This window comes from Mesitornis unicolor, unplaced genomic scaffold (assembly GCF_000695765.1).
Source record: "Mesitornis unicolor isolate BGI_N332 unplaced genomic scaffold, ASM69576v1 scaffold43002, whole genome shotgun sequence".
Classification (NCBI taxonomy): Eukaryota; Metazoa; Chordata; class Aves; order Mesitornithiformes; family Mesitornithidae; genus Mesitornis; species Mesitornis unicolor.
This window is the reverse complement of record NW_010169370.1, coordinates 29122-51074: the sequence shown is the minus strand read 5'-3', so window position 1 is coordinate 51074 and position 21953 is coordinate 29122. Positions and strand designations below refer to the sequence as shown.

At 38.7% G+C, this 21953-nt stretch overlaps 1 protein-coding gene across 1 annotated transcript in view; it reads left to right on the top strand.

The window, feature by feature from the left end:
• Positions 1-302: 302 nt before the first annotated feature.
• MYOM1 (myomesin 1) overlaps positions 303-21953 on the top strand; it is a gene marked incomplete at its 3' end in the record, with an annotated part of 47834 nt that continues 26183 nt past the window's right edge. Inside the window, exons 1-7 of the mRNA XM_010179317.1 lie at positions 303-703; positions 10413-10550; positions 14737-14947; positions 16110-16267; positions 19511-19603; positions 20507-20595; positions 20727-20789. Of these exons, the coding sequence (XP_010177619.1) occupies positions 303-703; positions 10413-10550; positions 14737-14947; positions 16110-16267; positions 19511-19603; positions 20507-20595; positions 20727-20789 (1153 nt within the window). The remainder of the gene's footprint in view (positions 704-10412; positions 10551-14736; positions 14948-16109; positions 16268-19510; positions 19604-20506; positions 20596-20726; positions 20790-21953) is intronic.

Below are 21953 nucleotides of genomic sequence, written 5' to 3'. Positions count from 1 at the left end.
GAACAGACACAATAGTGCAGGGTTTTCTGCTCCCAACGAATAACATATGAACATCTTGAAATTAAATACAAACCTATCTTAAAGTCTAAAATGCATCAAAGAAAGATAATCCTAAATTTATTGCATTTGATTTTTGAAGTTTTAAGTTCTATGTTAGCTTTTATTTTCTGTATTATTTGTATGCTAACTCAGGGTTTTCTTTGATATTAGTCTTTATATTTGATCTGTTCTTTTTCAGACGCTGTCCTGTTATATTTATATTCAGAAACGGACAGTAGAAACAAAATTAGAAGACACCCATGATGTCTCTACCATTCTACCAAAGACACCACGAGCACTATGACCGTGCGTACCGCCATAAAGCACTGCAGTCCACTGTAAGTCAGTACCAAAAGGAAACAAAGAGCAAATCTGCTGTCTATGCTCAAGGATCTACAGCTTACGCTAGGGGCTCTGCAGCCTATCGTCATGCATCTGCAGCAGGCTACAGCCTTGACTCTTCAGCCCTTGACCTAGAGTCAGCAGCCTACAGCTATGGATCTACAGCCTATGATCACTCTGCTGCACTTAGTAAAAGATCTGCTGCCTACAGCCTTGACTCTGAATCCCTCAGCAAAAGCTCAGCTGCCTACAGCCATGGATCTGAATCGATCAACAAGCTGGCTGCAGCCTACAGGCTGGGATCTGAAGGCTACAATCTTGGGTAAGAAAATTGGTCTTTGAAACAATATTCCAGGACAAAAATGTCCAACCACCTCCCTTTGAAATCAATGGCAAAATTCTCCTTGCATTCCACAGAAGTCAGCTCTGTAATTTGGTATTAATGTATTTTCCAGACTTGGTGTTTTTTGGCTTTGGCTTTGGGAATGCCAGTGGTCAGATGTTGGACTAACTCATGCGTAATGGGTAGATTAGCATAAGGACAGCACCAGCAATGCTAACTTGCCTGCAATACAACAAACATGAGCTTCATCTTCATGTTCCAAAGTTGTTGGGCAGGAGTTACCTCTCCTCCCAAGCTGTTTAGCCATATTAGCACAGCTGAAGCTAATATGCAATGTTTAGATAGCTTTTGGTTTCAGGCTGTCTCTTACTTGACCAGGTTGGAGCAGTAGAAGAACTTAGGACTGTTCACACAAGTTTGAGCTGACATATCCAGATACCATTAAACAATTCTTCCTCAGCATAATGATTTCATTTTTATGCTGAGTAATTCAAGAAATGGAATTTTTCACACTGTAAGTTGGTTGAGAAATACTATTTCCAAAGTAAGAGTACCTTGAAGTGTTCATCTTGCACTAGAGGAGCAGCTATGCTTAGTTGCCATGATTTTCATTTAATTAAGATAATAAATATTATTCAAGTAAGTATATTAGCAGAATAGATATCATAGCCTCACATTATTTGTATATATCTCAGAGATTTACAGAAATTAGGGGAGTATTAAAGTAAGATTAGTGCAGCTGTTAGCAATAGAGGAAATGATCAACAAATTAGAGCCCAAAACATCTGCTCACTGTTATATTAATATAAAATCTGTAGTATTGTTAGCAGAACTGATCAAGGGCTGTCCCTCAGAAAATTTAAATTTTGAAAACTGAATATCCTCCAAGGATTGTGCATAAAGATGGAATTTTGGCTAAAACCACTGAGGGAAAGACAACCTGTACCGCAGCAAACAATACCTTGTGATTACAGCCTTCACTTGGCTCTCAGGAAGTTCAAGGTCAAGACTTTATTTGCCAAGGTCTGTTCAGGAGCTTGAACCTCAGGCTGTTAGAGCCTAGATGAATGACTTGTCTGCCTGACTGTCTTGGGCTGGGTAATATCCAGTCTTTACTGTTGAAAAAAATTCACTAGTGCGAATAATTAACCATTGAGTGGAGCAGCAAGAGGCTCATTTATAACCTACTGATAAGGGGAAGCAACTGGAGATGCTGGGATTGAGGGTTATGTTTTCCGAGAGAGTTGGGTAGGGGAAGACATTCCAAATTTCCGCAGTGATGCAGCTATACTCACACTATGTTGCTGACACTAACCCAAAGCCTCCTTCTCACAGAAAGCATTCCCATAAGAAATGGCAACATTAATTCAAATTGAAAAAAAAAAGATTGTAAAAAACCCCCTGCTTTTAAGTCCCAGTTACAAACACTTCAGTGACCCTGGTTTATCAGATGAGTTTCTTATGAAACTTGCATATTCTCATGAAGAACAACTCTAATGTTGGCAAAGTGATATTAAAGGGTTTATTTGTGAGAGAATATAAACCATTTACAGGTTCCCTAAGGTTTTGTTTGACATAATAGCTTTCATAGAGTCAGAGAACCACAGAATGGTTTGTGTTGGAAGGGACCTTAAATATGATCTAGGATAACACCTCTGCCATGGGCAGGGAGACCTTCCCCTAGACCAGGTTGCTTTTGTTTTAAAATAGTGTATTTGGTGATACTTTCAAGCTACTCTGTAGTGCAAGAGGTGACAACAGGTTGATATACTATCCTGGTAAACAGAGATAAGAATGTCTCAGCAGTAAATTCTTTTCATCTGTGATCCTGTCCTTGTGTTGGAGGTCTAAGAAAATCAGTGCTGCTATGTAAGAATAAGACTCAGGAAATTAAACCTGTGTGATTTAAATCTCTTATGCACAGACATTAATTAATACATGAGAGAATACATTTCTAAATGATAATGTCAGTATTTAATCTAATTTTATGGTTAATATGGCCTCTATATTGATATTTATTTGGTTTTTGCAGCCCATTTTGCAAGAGATAGAAAAGATAAAAAGAACAAATAATGTGACTATATGGTTAAAGGTAGTGCAAATTTAAAGTAATTCTTTCAAAGTTTCTACAGTCTTCCCCAGATAGCCCAAAACACTTTAAGGGATAATGTGGAGACAAGAAGCATTACTCAAATAAATTGGGCAAATCAAAGACCTTCTGATTTCACCTGTATGAAAGGACTGGTGTAGCAAAACAAAATAAAATAAAAGAAGTCTTCAAAAACTTTTGATTTTCAAAAAGTTGAAAGGGCCCTGAATTGAAATGCTGTATCTAAATGATCTACAACAGTGGTGGTTGCTTGAAACCTGAAAGCACACATGAATCCAAATCCAGACAAAATTCTTCAGCTAAAAATTGATTGTTATATATCACTGAATTTTAACATCTAATCTACATTTATGTATAATGGATATAGTTTTGTAGATAAACCCCATTAAGCCCAACAGGAAAAGTATACCATTCAAATACTAAGCTTCTATTCAGGTGGCTTCTTATTTTTACCTAAAGTAGCTTCTGTTAAACTTCACTATACTTGCAAAATTTAAGTCTCATCCTTTTCTGTCGCCACTGTACAGAAAAGAGTGTTCATAACGTGACAGGGTTGACGTGCAGTTAGTTCTATGTGAGGAATTTATCATGGGAAAGCAGAGGAGAAGGACGAGGGACTAGGTAACCTGCACAACCTTGACCTGAATCCAGTTCTCTTGATGTTGGAGCCTCACTCGAGTGTAAAACATGCCCAAGGCATGGAGGCACACACCTTGAAGGAGCTGCAGCTTGCTTTTTCATGAGGAATAAACAGGCTCCGTTTGGAAGTGGGCTGTCCCTTCTCTGAATTTCAAGTCTTCTTCACACCATGACAGCTTGAAGAAGTAGAAGGAGAAAAATGAAAACTAGCAAAACCTAGAGCAAGTATGGAACCTTGCAGCTTTTCTGGTTACAGTTTGCCAAAGCTGCAAAACCCTTGGCTCCTAAAAGAAAGCAAATCTTCATGTTAAGGTTGCCCCTTCACACCTAGCCCTCTCTACCAGCTCATGGGGCCACCTCTAGCCAAATGCTGCTTCTTTGTCCTCCACACAGCCAGGTGAAGTGGGGTGGGCTGCTTGCCCTGAGGAGCAGGCAGGGTCTGTACAGGCAATGGGTGGCAGGTCTCTCCTAAAAGTGGTTGTTGTGGCCACCCATCCTCTTCCCTGTCCCATCCTGATGGGATGACAATGTGGGCAGGTTGGCTCCTGTGGAAGGACCTTCTTCCCATGGCACTGCTCCATCCTCCATGTGGCTCTGAGAAGCTTTGAGTCAGGTCTGCCACAGTTGCTTATAGCACTGCAGCCCTGTCAAATGAGACTGCTGGATTAAACCCGTTTACATCTTATTTTGGAAGCTCAAACATTTGCCTTTGCTCAAACTTTCACTGCTTTTCCATGTGTTGCTTTTCTAGCTGGGAGCATCAGATAATCCCATCGTGTCACAGACCGGTCATCTGCCACCAAACGGGCCTGAGACTTGCTTAGAGAGCAAATACAAGTTATTGGTGTGGCTTAGGCATTTGCATATATTTTGCAGGTCCAGCAAAATAGCAAAAAAGTCACGGCATAATTCATGTGAACCAAGCAAACGGAGGAGAGATGCCTTACTAACGTGCAATTAATTAGGCTGCCAGACAGTGAGAGTGAATGCTCATCCAAGCAATAACGTAAGCAGGATCGGGACAGGGCTGAGTAAATAAGACACTTTAAGAAACATGAGAAACCATGATCTTGAGATCCCTACTGGCACTGCTCATCATTTGGTTTATTATAGGTGAGAGTTAAGAAGGTGGCTTCCAAACATCATAGCCAACCATGGAAATTATTTTAATGAGACCTGCTATGTGGAAACAATTCCCCTTTAAAAAAAATTGTTGTGGAAGCTGTGTCAGGGAACAGTGTCATTATTGCCAGCAATATTGCCTGGGCCTATGACAAATCTGTCAGCAACTTAAAATTAATATAGTCACCGGAGAGCACTTTTTGTCTTTAGAGACTTGCTTTAAAGAGCTCACTTGTGAAAATCCTTTTTTTTTTTCCCTCTCTTGTAACTGGGTTTGCAAATCTACTGTCTCCTCTTTACAGTGAGTAAGTTAAAACATTGCATATTAGAAAAGAAGTAGCTACTGGAAGGAGAGCCTGGACATTGCATCTTGGCTAATGGAGCTCCTACAGCAGGTGCAGCTGTTGTGTGTACCAAATGCATCCCTGTCTGCTGTCAGGATAAAGTGACAGAGGGCTGCAACAAAAGCCTGCTAAGGACAAGAGACATGACTTTCAACAGGTGTAAGTGAGCCTACAGGTGCCTTTTCAAGCAGAGTGGATTAACTAAGGAGTAGGGTGTTGTGGTCTGCTCCTAGAACACATTTCTGTATCCCTGGGACACAGGGTCTCTATGTGCAGGGAGGGAAACCTGTCCCTTCAGGCACAGGAATAAAGGCAGTGCCAAGATATTGAAGTATGTTTCTATCTGAGAATAAGATATCAAAACAAAACCTCTGGTTAGGAGTTTCAGAGGCCCTGCATAAAGTTGTATTTAGTTCCTTTTTTGGACTAGAGGAAAAAGCTAATAGTGGCTGTCTGGTTTTTCATCTCTGCAGGACAGTATCTGTGCCTATAGCATTTACAGTGACCCAACTCCCAGTTCAGAAACTAAAATGCTGCTGTTGCTATTTTAACATACTAGAAACCATCAAGAAATGAGGACACTAAGCTTGGGTCACCAACTTTGATAAGGCAGTACAGATAGTATCTGACCTGGAAAAAAGCGTGCATACGCTAGCTGGGCAGATCAAATGAGGCTGAAAGCTATTAAAAGGTCATGGTACTGTTCCTCCCTGTGAAACCAGAGAGCACCGATACCCTGCACCTTCTCCTCCAGGGAGATTCTGTTCCACATATCAGGTAAAAGGTTGGAACGTTTTAAATAAAGGGCAAGATTTTAGAATCTGGTTCAAGAAAGCACAATCGTCCTTTAGGCTGTCTAAATATTGTTTGTAGGTATGGTTTGGTTTTTATGTTGTACAGGAAGAAATAGTAATAATAAAAAAGGAAAACATGGAAATAAACTGCATGATAGAAGTAGTGACCAATTTGTTTTTCCATGCAAAGAGCTCCATTTGAATATGCACTTCTACTAGCCCCCATATAGCTCTGCTTGAATGGAAGCAGATGATGGGATTTGAAAAGGAGAAACACTTTCTTCAAATTTATTAATCTCAGCTCTTGGTTTATGCAACGCAATTCTGAAAAAGATTTTGGAGTCATTCTGGATATGTCTTTGAAAACACCAGCTGGATGCTCTGATGAAACAATGAAACAATTAGAAATTTAGGAGCAGCTGTGAGAGAAAGTGAAAATAAAACAGAAAGCATATTGTGTCAGTGGCTTAAACCAAGGTATGCTTATAGCTGAAATAGCGGATGCAGTTCTGATAATCTCATCTTAAAAATTAGAATCTAAAACTAGAAAATGGTCAGAGATCAGCAAGGATTGAAGTGGGAGATGTGGAATATCTTCCTCCTGGATAAGGTAAGACACTGCAGCTCTTATCCTGGGAAGGAGACGTAATTTTAAAGTATAAAACAGTGAAAGATGTTCAGAGAGTGAGCAAGGAACGGTTTTTCACAATTTTTCATGCAGAGTGACATGTAAACCCAAAGGAGATTATAAAGTTGCAGATTAAAACAGGTTCAAAAAAGGGCTATTTTCACATATAAATAAATTGCAAGCTCACTGCTACAGCCAGGATGCTGGGGGAAATACTTCTCCACATAAGCTTTATTTTCACCTGCTCTTAACCATTGGTGGAGGAGGAAACCAGTCTTTTAGCACCATTGGCATTATTCAGTTAAATGCTTTTTACTGAGGCCCTGCTTGATCCAGGTCAAGTGTTTGCAAGAGCAAACAACTAAATTGGTTGGAGTGTCGTGTTAGCCATCTGAGAGCAGCAGGCAATTACAGGATCCACATAGATCCATTATTCAGCTCACAGTTATCATCTGCGCTTTTCATAGCTGAATGCTCCCTCTCCTGTACCACTGCAAAGTATTGGGACCCAACCCTTGCTTTTAGAAGACAGCACAACAACTCTCAATGCATCTGCCCCATCCGGTGAAAGAAAAAAGGAGGAAAAGGCATCTAGAAAGGTGCTTCTCCAGTCCTGAGCACATATACACAAAGACAAACCAAAGGATGCAATAACATGAAGGACTCAGGAGAAGTAATTCAGAAAACAATCAGGTTGCTGCAGTGAAAGATGACCTACTCAAGAGACACCTGGTTTAGAAAACTCGGAAGATAGTGGGAATCAGCTGTGCATATAGTCCTACTCATTATATCTCAATAAAAGCCCCAGTTTAATCTCTGTTTCTCAAGTTTCATTGTTATGGAGCTCTCTGGCATTAATCTGAAGGATCTGGGGGATATTTTCATATAGCCAGCTGTGGAAGGCAGAAAAAATTAAAGCAAGATATTCAACTTCAAACACTTGGAATGTTAGATTAAAAAAACACCCATCAAACAAAAAGAACTTATAGCAATTTATTCTTCCCTTTTCAAATAATTTTAGAGAGTTATAAATGAAAGATAGAGGAAAAAAACTTGTAGGAAAGACATCAACAAGAAGCCTAGCAGAGAGTGATAAGAACTGCTATGTACGCTCCCCATTAATTCCCTACATGAGTGTGTAATCTGGACTTGAACTGAAAACTAAACTTACAGGACAGCCAATTTCTCCTTTAGGAAGTCTGGATTTAACAGTGTTAAAAATGCCTGAGCTGAAATTTTCACCACATTTCATCTATTTTTATTAAAATAGAAACACCTTGGCATTTAAACTTAAGTTCAAATGATAATGGGATCCTTCTTGATCTAGAAACAACCAGGAAACAAGTGGCCTCCTAAAGGGTTCAGCCTAAAGCCCCTAGGAAATCTGACAGCAGTCAGTCAAAATTCCAGGTTTGTCCCATTTTAAAATAGGACAGGAATAAAAGTCACCTGCGAAGTAAAGAACTGCAGCTTCTTACAGACTATAGTTTAATTGTGAAAAATAATGAAAATACTTTGCCTTTGATGTTTCTCACCACTTATTTGATGAGGAGTTCTCCCAATGCATTTGTGGTTGACCATAGTGATTGTACCACATTGTTGCCTAGCCCAGGAGGGAGGCCATTGCATACCCTGTTTCACCCTGTCTCTTCCTTTTTATTTTATTCTGCCTGGACTGTTTTTAAGTGTTTTCTGCTTGGATTTCAGTCCCTAAAGCTGATCACGCTTCCCTTGGTTTCTCTCCCTGGCTACCTTGGGCAGTGCTTGTCATCAGACTCCAAAGCACTACTCTCCTGTAGCCTTGGTCTGTGCCTTGGCCGACCCAGTGGTGCCTGACGTGGTAAACCCTTGTCCCCAGCCCTGCGGTGTATGCCACAACCCCTTGCTGATTGTGCTTTTTTTTGCATGGAAACCAGGATACAGGGAAAGGAGGAAGGAAGGAGAACCAGTACATGGTTGCTTTTACTGCTGTACTGAAGATTTCTTAACATTGCTGCTATAGGCTCAGTGATGGTAGGTATAAAGTGGGCACCCAGGGAGAACAGAGGAGAGAGCTGTCTCACTGCAACTCTGGGCAAGATGAATACAGTCGAATCTGATGAGACGGGGACTAAGCAGACAGAAAGGGAAACTCTTACTGCCAGTACTGGAAGTGTCAGGGATGAGGGCTGGAAAGCAGATGTAGGCGGAGATGGAAATTTCAGGCAAGGAATTAGAAGGAGAAGGAGAAGATATGACAGTAAGGAAGACATTGAGAGAGCTAGAGAATAGGCAACTGACTTAACAGGGACTGACTAGGGAGAGAACTCAGTCTGAGCAAAGGGATGGGCACAAGAAAATGAAGGCAGGAAAGATGGCAGAATGAAACTGGACCCATGTGAGCTCACACACACTGTCTCATAAGGACAGATTATTAAAAAGTATTTTTGAAATTAAGCAATCTTCCTGGTATGACTGTTGGTGGCACCTCTAGAGCTTGGTACTTTTGCAGGGCTGCAGCCTAAGGAAAACATTAGCCCAAATATGTACCTGTAATCATAGAATCACAGAATGGTTTGAGTCGGAAGGGACCTTAAAGATCATCCAGTCCAACCCCACTGCCATGGGCAGGGACACCTCTCACTAGACCAGGTTGCCCAAAGCCCCATCCAACCTGGCTTTGAACACTTCCAGGGAAGGGACACTCACAACTTCTCCGGGCAACCTGTGCCAGTGTCTCACCACCCTCACAGTAAAGAATTTCTTCGTAATATCTAGTCTGAATCTACCCTCTTCCAGTTTGCAACCATTACCTCTTGTCCTGTAACTACAGACCCTTGGAAGAAGTCCCTCCCAAGCTTTCTTGTAGGTCTCTTCAGTTACTGGAAGGCTGCTGTAAGCTCTCGGTGGAGCCTTCTCTTAATCTTACTTTATACAGGTCTAACAATTTCAGGGGCCCAGTGCGCGCATGAGTTTTGATCATATATGTACAGCATGCTGCGTATAGACACCAGTATAAGCTACCCAAGGTACGGGAAGCAGGTTAGCCATGTTAGTCGTACATGTCTGAGCTAAAAAGCCTTGCTGAGAAACCATGTGCCTTAATTCTGCTTCTGTATCTGTGCATGTAAGTGGTAAGGTTATGCTGTGTAGACAAATCTCCAGACCAGAAACAGACTCACATATAATTTCCCTTGGCAATAGACACTTTGGGAATTTACAGCTAATTAGGGTATTCCATAGATTTGGGAGTTAGAGATGTGTTGCATTGGAAAAGAAGGAGCTTTGTTAACACAATTTTTAACCATGTTAAAAATGAACTCAAAATGGCTGCCTCAAAGATGCTTCACACTCTTCAGAATTCCTCCCAGGCTAATGAGGAGGGGAAGTCCCTTTGGTTTGCTCTTCTTTCTTTCCACTCATTCTTCATTTATCTGGTCTATGTCAAATGGTGTAACTTCACGCAGCTCTCCAATTTAAATGTATTAGGGTGGTATGGGAGAGCTGTGGGAATGATAACACTGTTTATTGGGTACTATGCTGGTCAACGATATCTGTAGAGACACTTAAATGAATTATTACTTTGAATATATTTGCACACCAATAATTTGGTTGGAGATCAGACAATTTCAGGACTGTAAATTTTGGAAAAGTAGAGGTTGTGAGTCCAGATAAAATCTTCAGAATTACTCAGTAGTCTCAGTGACATCAGGATCTACCAAAACTAGGTATACAAACTTTCAAATTACCAAACCAAGAAGCTATTAAATATTCATTGCTATCAGTTATATTGTTTATTCTCTCTATTAGAATTAATATCAAGGGCCATCAGTGTTATACTTGTAATGATGAGTTCATCAGAAGTGTATTTAGTTATGTGTTTAATAATTCTCATGCCACGGCTATTAAAAATCATGTTTTCTTGCTTAGCAAACAAAAGAGAGAAAAAAAATTAGTATCTTCAATCCCTAACATTCTGTGATTCTGTGATTCTGTGATTTTACTCTAATTTTGGAGCATTTCTTAACAGCTTTCTTTTAAAATGAATTTAACAATACTATTTTTATTTCAGACTGAAAGATTACAATTTAATGCTTGAAGATCAATCCTATAAAATGAGTCCTAAAGCAAAGAGAGCAAAACAAAATTTGGCATCTGAGGACAAAGAGAATGAAGCCATAGACTACACAGTGCCCATATTCACAGGACGGTATGTTCATTTTTCTTTTGTTTAGTATCTTATTTCTGACATTTTATTAATAAATTATAAAATAACAAATCCATTAATTTATTTTATTTTTACACTCATGGATCTCAAGGTGATTGTTTGCATTTCACATGAGTGATAAAAAGACAAAGATAAGTCATCTGACTGGCAGAAAATCAGAGTTTGATCATCCAGAGTCAGGACAAATAAACCTAGGTGTCTGGACTTTGTTTTGAACACATCACCAGGGCCACTTTCTATGAAATTAAATTATAATTATAGCTGTGCTTATTGGGAACCAGATGAGCATGTTGTCCACATTATTTAGCTTATTCTTTTGGTTCAAAGACTTATTCTAGAATTCAATGTCTCTTACCAAGCATTAAACATAGAAACAATGAAAAGATGTGCTAATATTTTGTCCTGGCACAGGCAAAACCTGGAATGAAACCAAATATTTTCTCAAATCCATCGTAATGATTCATACTGATCTCACATGTTGGTGGTATTTACTGCATGGTTACTACTGATGTAATATATCTTACTGCAGCAGTGTCCTCAGTAAAGCTGAATGTGAACTTTATGTGGAAGCCAGAACCAACACTAGTAAGGATGCTCCCCTGCCCTTTTTCAGGTAAAGCATACTGATTTCATTAGGAGTCTCTGGCAGTCCGAGCATAGTCACTTGTTCAGATTAATACATACTGGGGTGTGCCATGGTAAACTGGTTCCTGATTGGAGGCCAGGGAAAACATTCTTGCCCATCCTCAGCTGATCAGAAACCTTCCTTCAGCTTGTCTTTCTTCCGCAGCACAGCATTTTTCATGGGACACCTTAAAGCTGCTTCTGGGAGCCAGTGTTTTTCTGTCCACTGCTTAATCAACACCCAAAGTTGCTTCTTCTCTGTGTCCAAACTCGTGCTTTAATGTGAATCTGAGTTCCGTCTTGTCAGTAGGAGATGTTATTGCTTTGGCCTTTTGACCATTTGTGATGCTTTTGTGATGAGACCAGCAGTTTGGGTTTTTATTAATTCCTTCCCACTATCCTGGAGTAATTCTTTTCTCACCCCTCATACATTTTTGTGTTGGATTCACTGCTCTTTGATCCAAACAATGTTCAGAAGCACACAGTGTTGCATTTTTAAACCATTTCTTCAGACCTTCAGCTATATGTTCTGTGACAGAAATACATAAATATGTCTCACACAAAACTTGCGATAACATATTTTCAAGGCTTCTCATTACCTTTGCTCTTCACTCAATGTTTCTTCTTATGTAGCAGTAGATTTGCAGTTCATCATCATCTGTCTCCCACGCCCTCACACACATATATCCTTTCTTTTTATTGTGTCTAGCATCTACAAAAGTAGAATACATAGTGTTGGTAAATGGCTAGTACTCCTGGATGATTATCTTAGCTTTTTACAGGTTCCTGTGATGTTAACACATTGTGTTAACATCTGAACAAATAATTGTTCTAATTTGCCTTTTTTTGTAAATCAAATACAGTAATATCTAACTCAGTGTGATAGTGTGTAGCTTCATTTATTTGTGTCTGTGCATTACTTTGGGATCCTGCATTAAAAGATACTGTTGGATTCTTACATTACTGTTACTATTCTTCTTTTTACAGTTGTTGTTACCAATCTTACTTTTTGCACATGGCAACTCAGGAAGCTGTGTGTGTTTTGTGCCACTGAAATGATCCAAATATTTTTTTAAAATTAGTTAAAAGTATAAGACGAGCATATGATGGTTGTTAGGATGGTGAAATCAACATGGCATGAAATGGTTTGGGTATCTGTTCTAGGCTTTACTTCTGCTGGCATCGTGTTCATGACCACATGCCAATACTGCGGAAGTTGCATGCCACATTTCTGTCAGATATTTATTTTTGTTTTAAAGATAACAGCTGAAGCCCATTGAACCATGTGCATGTTACATGTCACTCCCAAATTCCCCTGTGAAATGGATGTGTTGTTTCTCGTGGGCAGATAGCTTTTACAAGGAATAGTTATCTATAAAGGTCAGCTCTCTGTGAGTTCATCAGAACTGTTGCCCATGCTGCTGGATGACCTTCAGCACTGTGTCACCATTTCCATTATTTGGTTCTATTTCAGAGCTCTCAGATTCTGCTATAAAAGATTCCCTCATTCAGATTATTCACTTCACAACTGTTCTTCTTAAACACCAAGCCCAATCCTTGCAAGGTAAAATTAAGGACAACCAGCCAATATTCTAGATAATAAAACACCCAGAGCTTGATTTAATGCCAGAGGTGCTAAACAAACTGGATGAGGCTCATGAAACTATTTGCAGCCACTAATCAGCCTACACCAGACGACTCCAGATGGCAGATATGCTTTAAATAATGTTTTGTGTGTGCCATTTGGGGTTTGATCCTGTTGCTTCTGTTTGAAAAGTGTTTTCTACTGAAACCCCTGAGACTTGACTGCAGAATCAATTCTTAAATGGTACTGTGCTGATTTCTGATGCATTCATCATTTCAGGGAACATACTTCTCTTTGATCTGGAAAGATTACAACAGGCAGAAATGATTAGCAAATCTAAATATTTAATAATGTTGATCAAAAGCATCTGGGGACCACTACTGCAGATAACTAGGCTGCAGGAGTAGGAGTCCTGTATTAGTCTGAGGATATTCATCAGCTCCCAGAAGATGCTTTGTGCCTTGAGGAGAGGGTCCATACTGTGAAGTTGCTGAGATCTTAACTACTGTAATTAAGGAGGAAAAAATGTCAACTTGCTTTTGAAGGAAAATGCCACAAATTCATTTAAACTAAATGTAGATAGCTACATTCATATCCATTAAACTGAGTTTTCAAAATTGTCTTTAGAAATGGGTGGCATATCTCTGCAGCTTCAGATGGTATTTGTGGGGGGAGCTGATGGGCCAGAGTGAAGGGAATCAGTTCATCCCACTGACACTTTTAAGGATCATCCTGCTAAAGCAGTCTGAGACACAGAAAGTTTAAGGCAGAATTTGAACACGAGGGAGGTCAAAGCTCTATGCTCTTAAGTAAGTTTCTTAGTCTTTCAAGCAATTTTCATGAGTAATTAAGTTTACAGCACTTTCCACTGCTTGGCTGTTTTGCATCTCACCGAACTGACTTCATAGCCCAAAGATAAGGTGCTGGGCAGTTAAATATGGGCTTGAATCCAAATTTTCTTGAGTGTTGAGATATGCTATCAAATGCATAACATTAGCAATCTTAAAGAAAACAGAAAAAAATTCTTCCTAATTGTTTTGCTTTGTAGCAGTAGTAAGCATTTTATGATTAAATAGTGAGGCTGTGTTTGAGTGCATTCTGGAAATAAACAGAGGCTGCTTTTTCTGTAGGGCTTGCAAGATGGTACTTAATGAGAATTTAAACAGAACCTCTTTTCGGTGTACCATCTAATGCTCCCCTCAAATAACTAAACTCAGCACAAGGATATTAATGCTTCTTCTCAAGTCAATGAACTCTCATTGTATATGCTTTACTACAGCAGCTATGATGTCCTGACAGTTCCAAAACAATATAGCTGCAATGGTACTGCCATATGGGCATGTGAAAACAGGACTGGACTTATTGAGAGTAACTCTTCTTTCCATCCCACTTCTGTAGAAAGCCTGAGAAGGATGTTCAAGAAAATCGTTATCATCTTCCTGAAAATATTTGGAACATTTTTAGTCCCTAAAAATATTACAGGGTTGAATTTTCTTTGAGTAAGGAGAACTTTTGTGATACACAGTAATGTGCTTTTCTGTATAAATCAAAAAGGAGGACATTGTTATACAGCTACAATTATCTCCTGCACCTTTGGTAGTGTTACTATGAGTGCTGCAGCCATAAATCAATAACTGAAGATCTGTGGGTATGCCTTACACTAATCTTTATAGCAATGGAAATATAAAACCACAGCAGGATAGTGGTTAAACTGAAAATGTGTATGGCCTAGTTATACGGAAAGGCACTGAAAATGGCCATGAATTTAGACAGTGAAATACTCAGTAATTCTGCAATATCTTTCCATGTTTCTGCTTTAAATACATGTAAGACTGTAATAGCAGAAATCCATTATGAAAGACCGTTGGCCACTGTACCTGGCTAATTTAATAGAAAGAATAAATAGAAAAAGTTCCCAGCATTCTCCAATGGGATTCTGTTTTTTCAAAATTCTTTCAGAGAAGTGAATATCAGTGGGATCACAGACACGGAAGAAGAAAGAATTAAAGAAAGTGCTGCATATGTTGCCAAGAGGAACCTTTTTGCTGCAGGTGAAGGAGTTAGTGTCAGCAAGGTGGCCAAGTCAATTTCTGAAGAGGAACATCATGAAAAAAAATCAAGGAAAGTAGCGATCCGGGAGTCCGCTGAACGCGTGGCCCTGCAGAAAACGGTAAAAGAGTAGAAATTAACATCTAGGCTTGTAAACAGCATGCATAATTTTTTGTTTGGTGCTTGTAAAGTGCCTAGCACAACAGGGCCTTGATTTACACCATGGGCAATCGCAATAATGGTAGTAAAAAACCAAAGTATTTTCAATGGCAATCTTTTCAATGGTCTTGTTATCTTGGTATCAGGTGGACAAGAAAAGTGACACTGTTCCTGAGGTAGGCACAAGCAATGCTTCTGTTGTTCTGAGAGAAAGGGAGGGAGAACAGGGCCGGGGAATGCCTTTTGGCAATGCCCACACCTAGTTAAGTGGCACAGCATCCTTCCCCTGGATGATAAGGCAGTTGCTGGGCAGAGAAGAAAGGTGCCAATATATATCTTTTGTCAGCAAGAAGGTGATGGGGTAACTTCTGGATTTTTATGGCCTGGGAAAAAGCTTGTCCAAAGTGTTTACCTTAAAATTTTAATCACAGAGTGTAAATTAGGTAGGGAATCACCAAAGACTTCTGGAACTGAATCTGTAATTGTGGGTACCTTTGGTATTATATTGTGCAACTTCTTAAAAAATAATAGTCAGAGAGTAGTTAGAAATATGTTATGACCAGACTGGTAGAATATATCAAGTGCAAATATGTTACATTTAACATTTGCTATTATTAATGTTTTGAACAGAAGAATTGGTAATATGTTTATAAAATATCCTCATGACATGAGGTTGGAAATGGTGTAAACACTTTGAAGAACAAGGTAAAATTTCAAAATAATTTCAAAAATTGAGAAACAGTGACAATGAAATTTAATAGCAATCAATGGAAATTACTACACACAGAAGGAAAAAAAGAACAAGTAAATGAGCCTGGCTAGGTAAAAGTACCTGAGGAACTGGTAGCTATAACAGGTCACAAATTCAATGTCAGTCAATTTAATATAAAAATTTAAAGACAATTTAATCAAAATCAAGCCTAGCTATTTTGGAAGGAGAACTTCTTGAAGATGAAAACTTTGTTTTCTGTGTCCAGGTAAGATAAATACATTAAGTATGTCTATCTAGATCTTGCAATAAAAATGACATATTTTTTTACTGCTATTTAAAAAACATGGGGTTTGTGTATTAATAATTTGCACTTATTACTGCCAGAGTTTATAATCAAATGTTTCTTTTCCAGCTAGAAGAGACTCAGGCATTCCATAAAAAGATGAATCAAGATAAACTTTTACATGCTCCTGAGTTTGTTATTGAGCCTCGCTCCCACACAGTCTGGGAAAAACAAAATGTCAAATTTCATTGTTCCGTGGCTGGCTGGCCAGTACCTCGTGTTACGTGGTAAGTTTATATGTCTAGCACTGAAAGTCACCACATACCCAATATCTGAAGTTATCTCAGTGAATGTGGTATTTTTTCTGGAAAGATACAAGTTCAAAAATTGGGTACAGAGGTCTGTCAGACACCTCTTGTCACCTTGTACAAAAAGAAAGCAAAATTTTTAAAGGCAAAGTAATACTTTGTGTAACAACAGTGGGAACACAGATGTCTTTTTTTCTTTCCCTTTGCTGATGTAGGAAAAATAGAAGTTTAATTTATCATCAGTACTATCCTTGAAATAATATTTTTCCAAATACTTCTGTTTAGTCTGCAAATGCCATTAATGTCCCTTGGGCATTAAAGCATGCTTTGGTGAAGAACCAGCTGCTTGGCTGCTAAGCAGTTACAGTACTGAATCTCCATGAAATGGAAACCTCATGATGCAGGGTGTTCTTAGCAGATACATTACAATTATTTTAAGTCAAAGACTGCAGGTAGATCCAGGACCATCCAGACCTTCTAAAGCTTTGGAGTCTGTTGGAAACTTTGTATTCACTTGAACGTTCTTTAGACTAAATCTTTACTGTCAGAAATCCAAAAGATACTCTTAGTCATAGCTGAAGGTCTAATTTGACTCTTGGGTTAAAGTTTACCCTGACTGGAATTTAATTTAGCTTAATTAACAGTGACTTGTGAAGCTTTACTGTCTCGCCATTGATTGAGCTGATCTTTTTTTATCTTTCATGCTACACAGATACCACCAAGTAGTTAAAATAATAACTTTTTTTCCAGACATAAAATGAGATTTGATGCTCATTATTTAATGTAAAAGATTGTTCTAGCATGTGTAAATAAAATGTATGTATGTATTTCTAAAATTAACAAAGCATAAGCCTGTGTTCAGCATTAAGTGTTAATTAGGAAGAAGTCCTATGGAGATTCTATTTGTGGAGGCAACAGAAAACATCTACTATATCATGATATTAATTAATACTCATATTTTGCAATTTACTACTTGAATTGCTTCATGGACTCTGTTTATTTTGGTCTTAAAAACCATAATCTCAGGACTTGATAAAAAGTGCTATTAAAAGGTACATTAATAGACCAGAACTGATGCCCATGAAGTCACTTGATCTCTCTCCTTAGGCTATGACAACCAATAGCCAGGCTCTGTATGGACACATTTATCTCATCGTGTAAGGGTTGGGAGTGCCCTGTTTTGATATTCCTCCTAGAGAGGATTCCAGACGAACCCTTCGGATCTGGTCTCAGCTGGACATAAGGCACGATCATCTATGCTCATGGCTGTAATCCAGCTCTGTAACCTGAATCCTAAACAGTAACATGAGAGCTGGGCCATTTTCACTTTGGATGAAATTCACCTTATCCCAAAAACCTGACATGGTTAAACCAAGTCTTCAGCTGTCTGCGTTTGCTCTCACTGTGAACCAGCCTTCATCTAAGTGCTAAATGTGGATGGTGGAAATTAATACATCATTTTAGATATGAATTCCAAAGGGTTTTCAGTTCACCACAGACTACTAATGGGAAAAAGGTGTTCACAGCCATTTCAGCAGGTGTGTTTGCTCTGAGATGCAGAACAGTGCTGACCTGGATCTGTCAGCTTTCATTCAGCTTTTCTAACAAAATATCGGTTGTGTATTCCAAACAGTCATTCTTTGAATAAGCAATGAAGACCTTTTCATGCTGTGCTGAAAAATTATAAAGCATCATAGACTTTCTCTAAAGAAAACTTACTGTCTGATGCAGCTGTTCTGACTCCCTTGGAAAAAGCATATGGAAAACCCAGGACACTTGAAACCAGTAGCAGAAAGCATAAACTATCAGTGCATAATGACAGTGGGAGGTTGGAGTCCAACATTAGATAATGATTTGGCTCTTTTGGAATTTGTGTTTCCAGAAACAACAAGTGGTCCTTCTAAAATACAAGCCCTCTTCTTTCCATAGATGAATATAAATAAGCAAAAATTGAATCAAGTATTTTTTACTAACCTGATAATGAAGACAAAAGAAGTGAAAGTCTTCTCACTGCTGGCGTGACTCAGTTAAAGCTTGTTTCTGTAGAGCACCGCATGCTACCAAATGCCTTTGCTGCTAACAGGATCCAAGGGTTGCCCAGCCCTTTGGAGTAAAGTTAAAGAGATTATGGAGTCAACTCCTGTTTCGTAGATTTTCATATTCCCTGGAAAATATTAGGAACGGATGGCATTATTCTATTTTCTAAACTACTTGACACACTACATGGAATATGAAGATGCCCAGATGTTCCCAGGCAGATCATTCTGGGACACAACATTGCACAGATGAGGTGAAGAGTGGTGGCGAATGGATTACTCTTACTGGACCTATGTATTACTCTTTGCTGTAAGTCAGGATAATGCAGTAGGCGATATGTAATGAGTTCAAGCATCTCTGCAACTGTCTGAAGACCAGAACAGAGAGTATTGCCGTGCATTATGGCCCTTTTCATAGACATCCTGCTGACAGGAAGATCAGGATGAAAACCATTAGGGTTTATGATCCTCACTCACTTTGGCTCTTGGAAAACTCCCAGTGAATTACTGTGCCCAAATATTTGTAGCCAGGGAAATATCCTTTATTCCATAACACTGAAAGTGCTGAAAGGCAATTTTCAGATTTACTGCGGATATAGCTTCATCTTGAGCCATATTTTGCCAGATCCCTCACTGCAATGCACTTTACTAGCCATACAGCTTTTCTTTACCACTCTAACCCTGTTGGGGCTTCTGTCAACTTAGCTATGTAAGTGAAAAAAAAGTCAACTTTCTACCTGACATTTTTGTGAATATGCAGGTTTTAAAAGTAATTCAAATATGCAAACCACACAAAATGTGTGCAACACCCAGTAGGTATGTACGCTACAGAATTTTCATTGCTTGCAATTCACGAAACTCTGAGATGTTGCTCATGTGACTCCTTCATTCCTCTACAAGTAGTAACATGAAATTCATGGTAATGAAAACTGATTCACACCCCATTCGAGACTTTTTTCTCCTTTGAATTAGGAAAAAAAAAATCAACTGAGGCAGGTCAAAGAGAAAGAGAGAGAAGTTAAGCTTCCAAAGATATGTAATGTCTTCCCAGGAAATTAGACTATAGTTTCTCTAGGAGAAACATGCAGAAACTGATGTTCTGTTTCAAACACTATGCACTAGACCTTTTAAAGTATATAATTATACACTTCCATTTGTGACATACTGTTTCTTCGCTTTTCCATAGGTACAAAAACAACGTGCCTATCGACGTACAGGCTCACCCTGGCAAGTATATAATTGAAAGTCGATATGGGCTGCACTCACTGGAGATTAGCACGTAAGGGAATACTAGATGATTTAACTAATAGCTTAAGCTGAAATATTGCTATAGATTGAGAACTGCAAAATGTGAACATATTCTTGGGGATATAAGAGATATCAAGTTCGTACAGCTGAGGTGGTTGCTGTCTACTAAATGTTGAAGTAGTTCTGGTTTTCCTTAGTATAGTATACACAATTTACCTAAGTGAGTAACTTATCTGGATCATTATTGTATTTATGGCTGAGTTAGAAACATGTGGGACATTTGTGATTACTTTTTCCATTTGTCTGCTGCATGAGTACTGTTAAACATGAGAAAAATCTTGTTCTGGGTAAAAACATGCAAGTGAACTGTTTCTCACATATAGCAAAGTTCCCAGTTCTTACTGAAATGAGGAACAGAACTGAGATGTCCTCAGTTACACACCAGAAAGAAAATTTTTGTGGTCACTTTGCATTAAAAAACATTGAAAACATGAGACCTAATCACCTAATTTGACAATCAGCAACAATCTAGATTTGACAATTTAGATACAGTAGGCGGCCTTTGAAAATATTTTATGATATCTACCATTTCTACACCTTCCATGTTAGGCATCTCTCAGTAGGAGATAGTAAATTAGAGATAACTTAGAGATAACTTGCAAAATTATTATCAGACAGATTTTTTTATACTGCTATATTCTCGATTTCAAATCTGTAAGTGATATTTGAAAGAAACTGCTTTTTCAAACATTGTATTTTTAACATTGATGAAAAATTTAATGGCTACAATCAGTCCAGCATCCAGAGTGTCTGTCTCCTAAGCTTTTACTTCTTTCCAGATTTTACACAGATTTCTGAGGGATTCTTTAAAACATAGGAGAGACTATGCCAAGGATTAAATGGGTGCTCTGTCTAATCTTTTCTGTCATTTTAGGTGTGATTTTGACGACATTGCTCAGTATCATGCTTCTGCTATGAATGTTAAAGGAGAAATTTCTGCTTATGCTTCCCTTGTGGTAAAGAGTAGGTTTGCAAAATACTTGTTTCGTTTTGTTTTGTTTTGTTTTTAAGATGCACATTATCAATTTTGATTTTGTGGCTCAGAGAGCCTTTACCTCTTGGTGATAGCAATTGGAGTTCTTTTTTCTGCCTAGGGTACAAAGGAGAAATCGATGCAAGCTGCCTGTATGCTGGAACTTCTTCCATGCCTCTGGGCTGTAAGTTGCAATAGATGTTTGTTTGACACATCCATTTACAGTTGTGACATCATGACAAATGACTAAGCAGAATATTTTGTAACTATTTAAAAAGGAAGCAGGTCTCATTTACAAAGGTAAAGCTATACAATTTCAGATGGTGTTAGCCTCACCCATAGAGGAAAACGGCATTGCCTTCTACGTCTGTGGCTATTTGCTTATATAAGAAACATCCTTTTAATATTGCACCTCACTGTGGAATAAAATCTGTCAAAGAGAGAGACACTGCAGCTTTTGCAATAGGCAAAACACAGCCTGGGAAAAAAACCTCGAGGGTGCATGTGCATAAGTAGAGTATCTGACTTAATTGTTCTTGTCTGCTGCTATGTGATTCCAGGCATTGCCAAAATGAGTAGAAAAGATCAAATAGCCAGAACCCAATTTGAATATTTTTTATATATCAAGGTAAAAATTGTAGTTTGTTTCACATTAGAACCTCACATTTTGAGGTGATTTACAGTATTGCATAGCTACTTCCATGGTGTTAAGACAGTTGACCCACGTATGCCATTGGGATGAAGTGCCCTAGGGGCCCTGTGCATGCTTGACAGATGAGACTTATGAACATTTCTTTTATTGCAGTAGGACAAATAGAATCAGAGATATGCTGCGAAGGCATACTAGCTGGCATTTATATACCAAAGCTCTGAAATAATAGAAACAAGATTATGTTCCACATAACAAAATGCAAGGCCACACATTTCCAATATAATTTGCAATTTAACACTTGGTTATGGGAAAGGAAGACAGCAATCTGCATATATTCATTGATCACAGGAGGACTGAGAGCTACTACTGTAGGACAGTTGTGGAAAAGGAAAACGTGACCCTAGGTTTTATCAGCTGAGCTGTTTTCAAAAGAAAAATGGAAGTCCCTGTGCCATGTATGTGCAGTACGAGTGTAAGGTACTTAGCATAGTCTGTCTAGAATACTGCGTAACTTTGGTCATACAGCATCAAAAAAGATAAACTCGGGAGCAAGTCCAGAAATATGCTACCTTAATGTCTGGGGGTATGAAGAGCTCATTTTAAATTAAAAGTCCCCCCAAAAAGGCTTATATAGCTTATAAAAATAAAGGCTGAGGGGACACATGACAGCCCTGAGATGGAGCAAGAAGTTAAAAT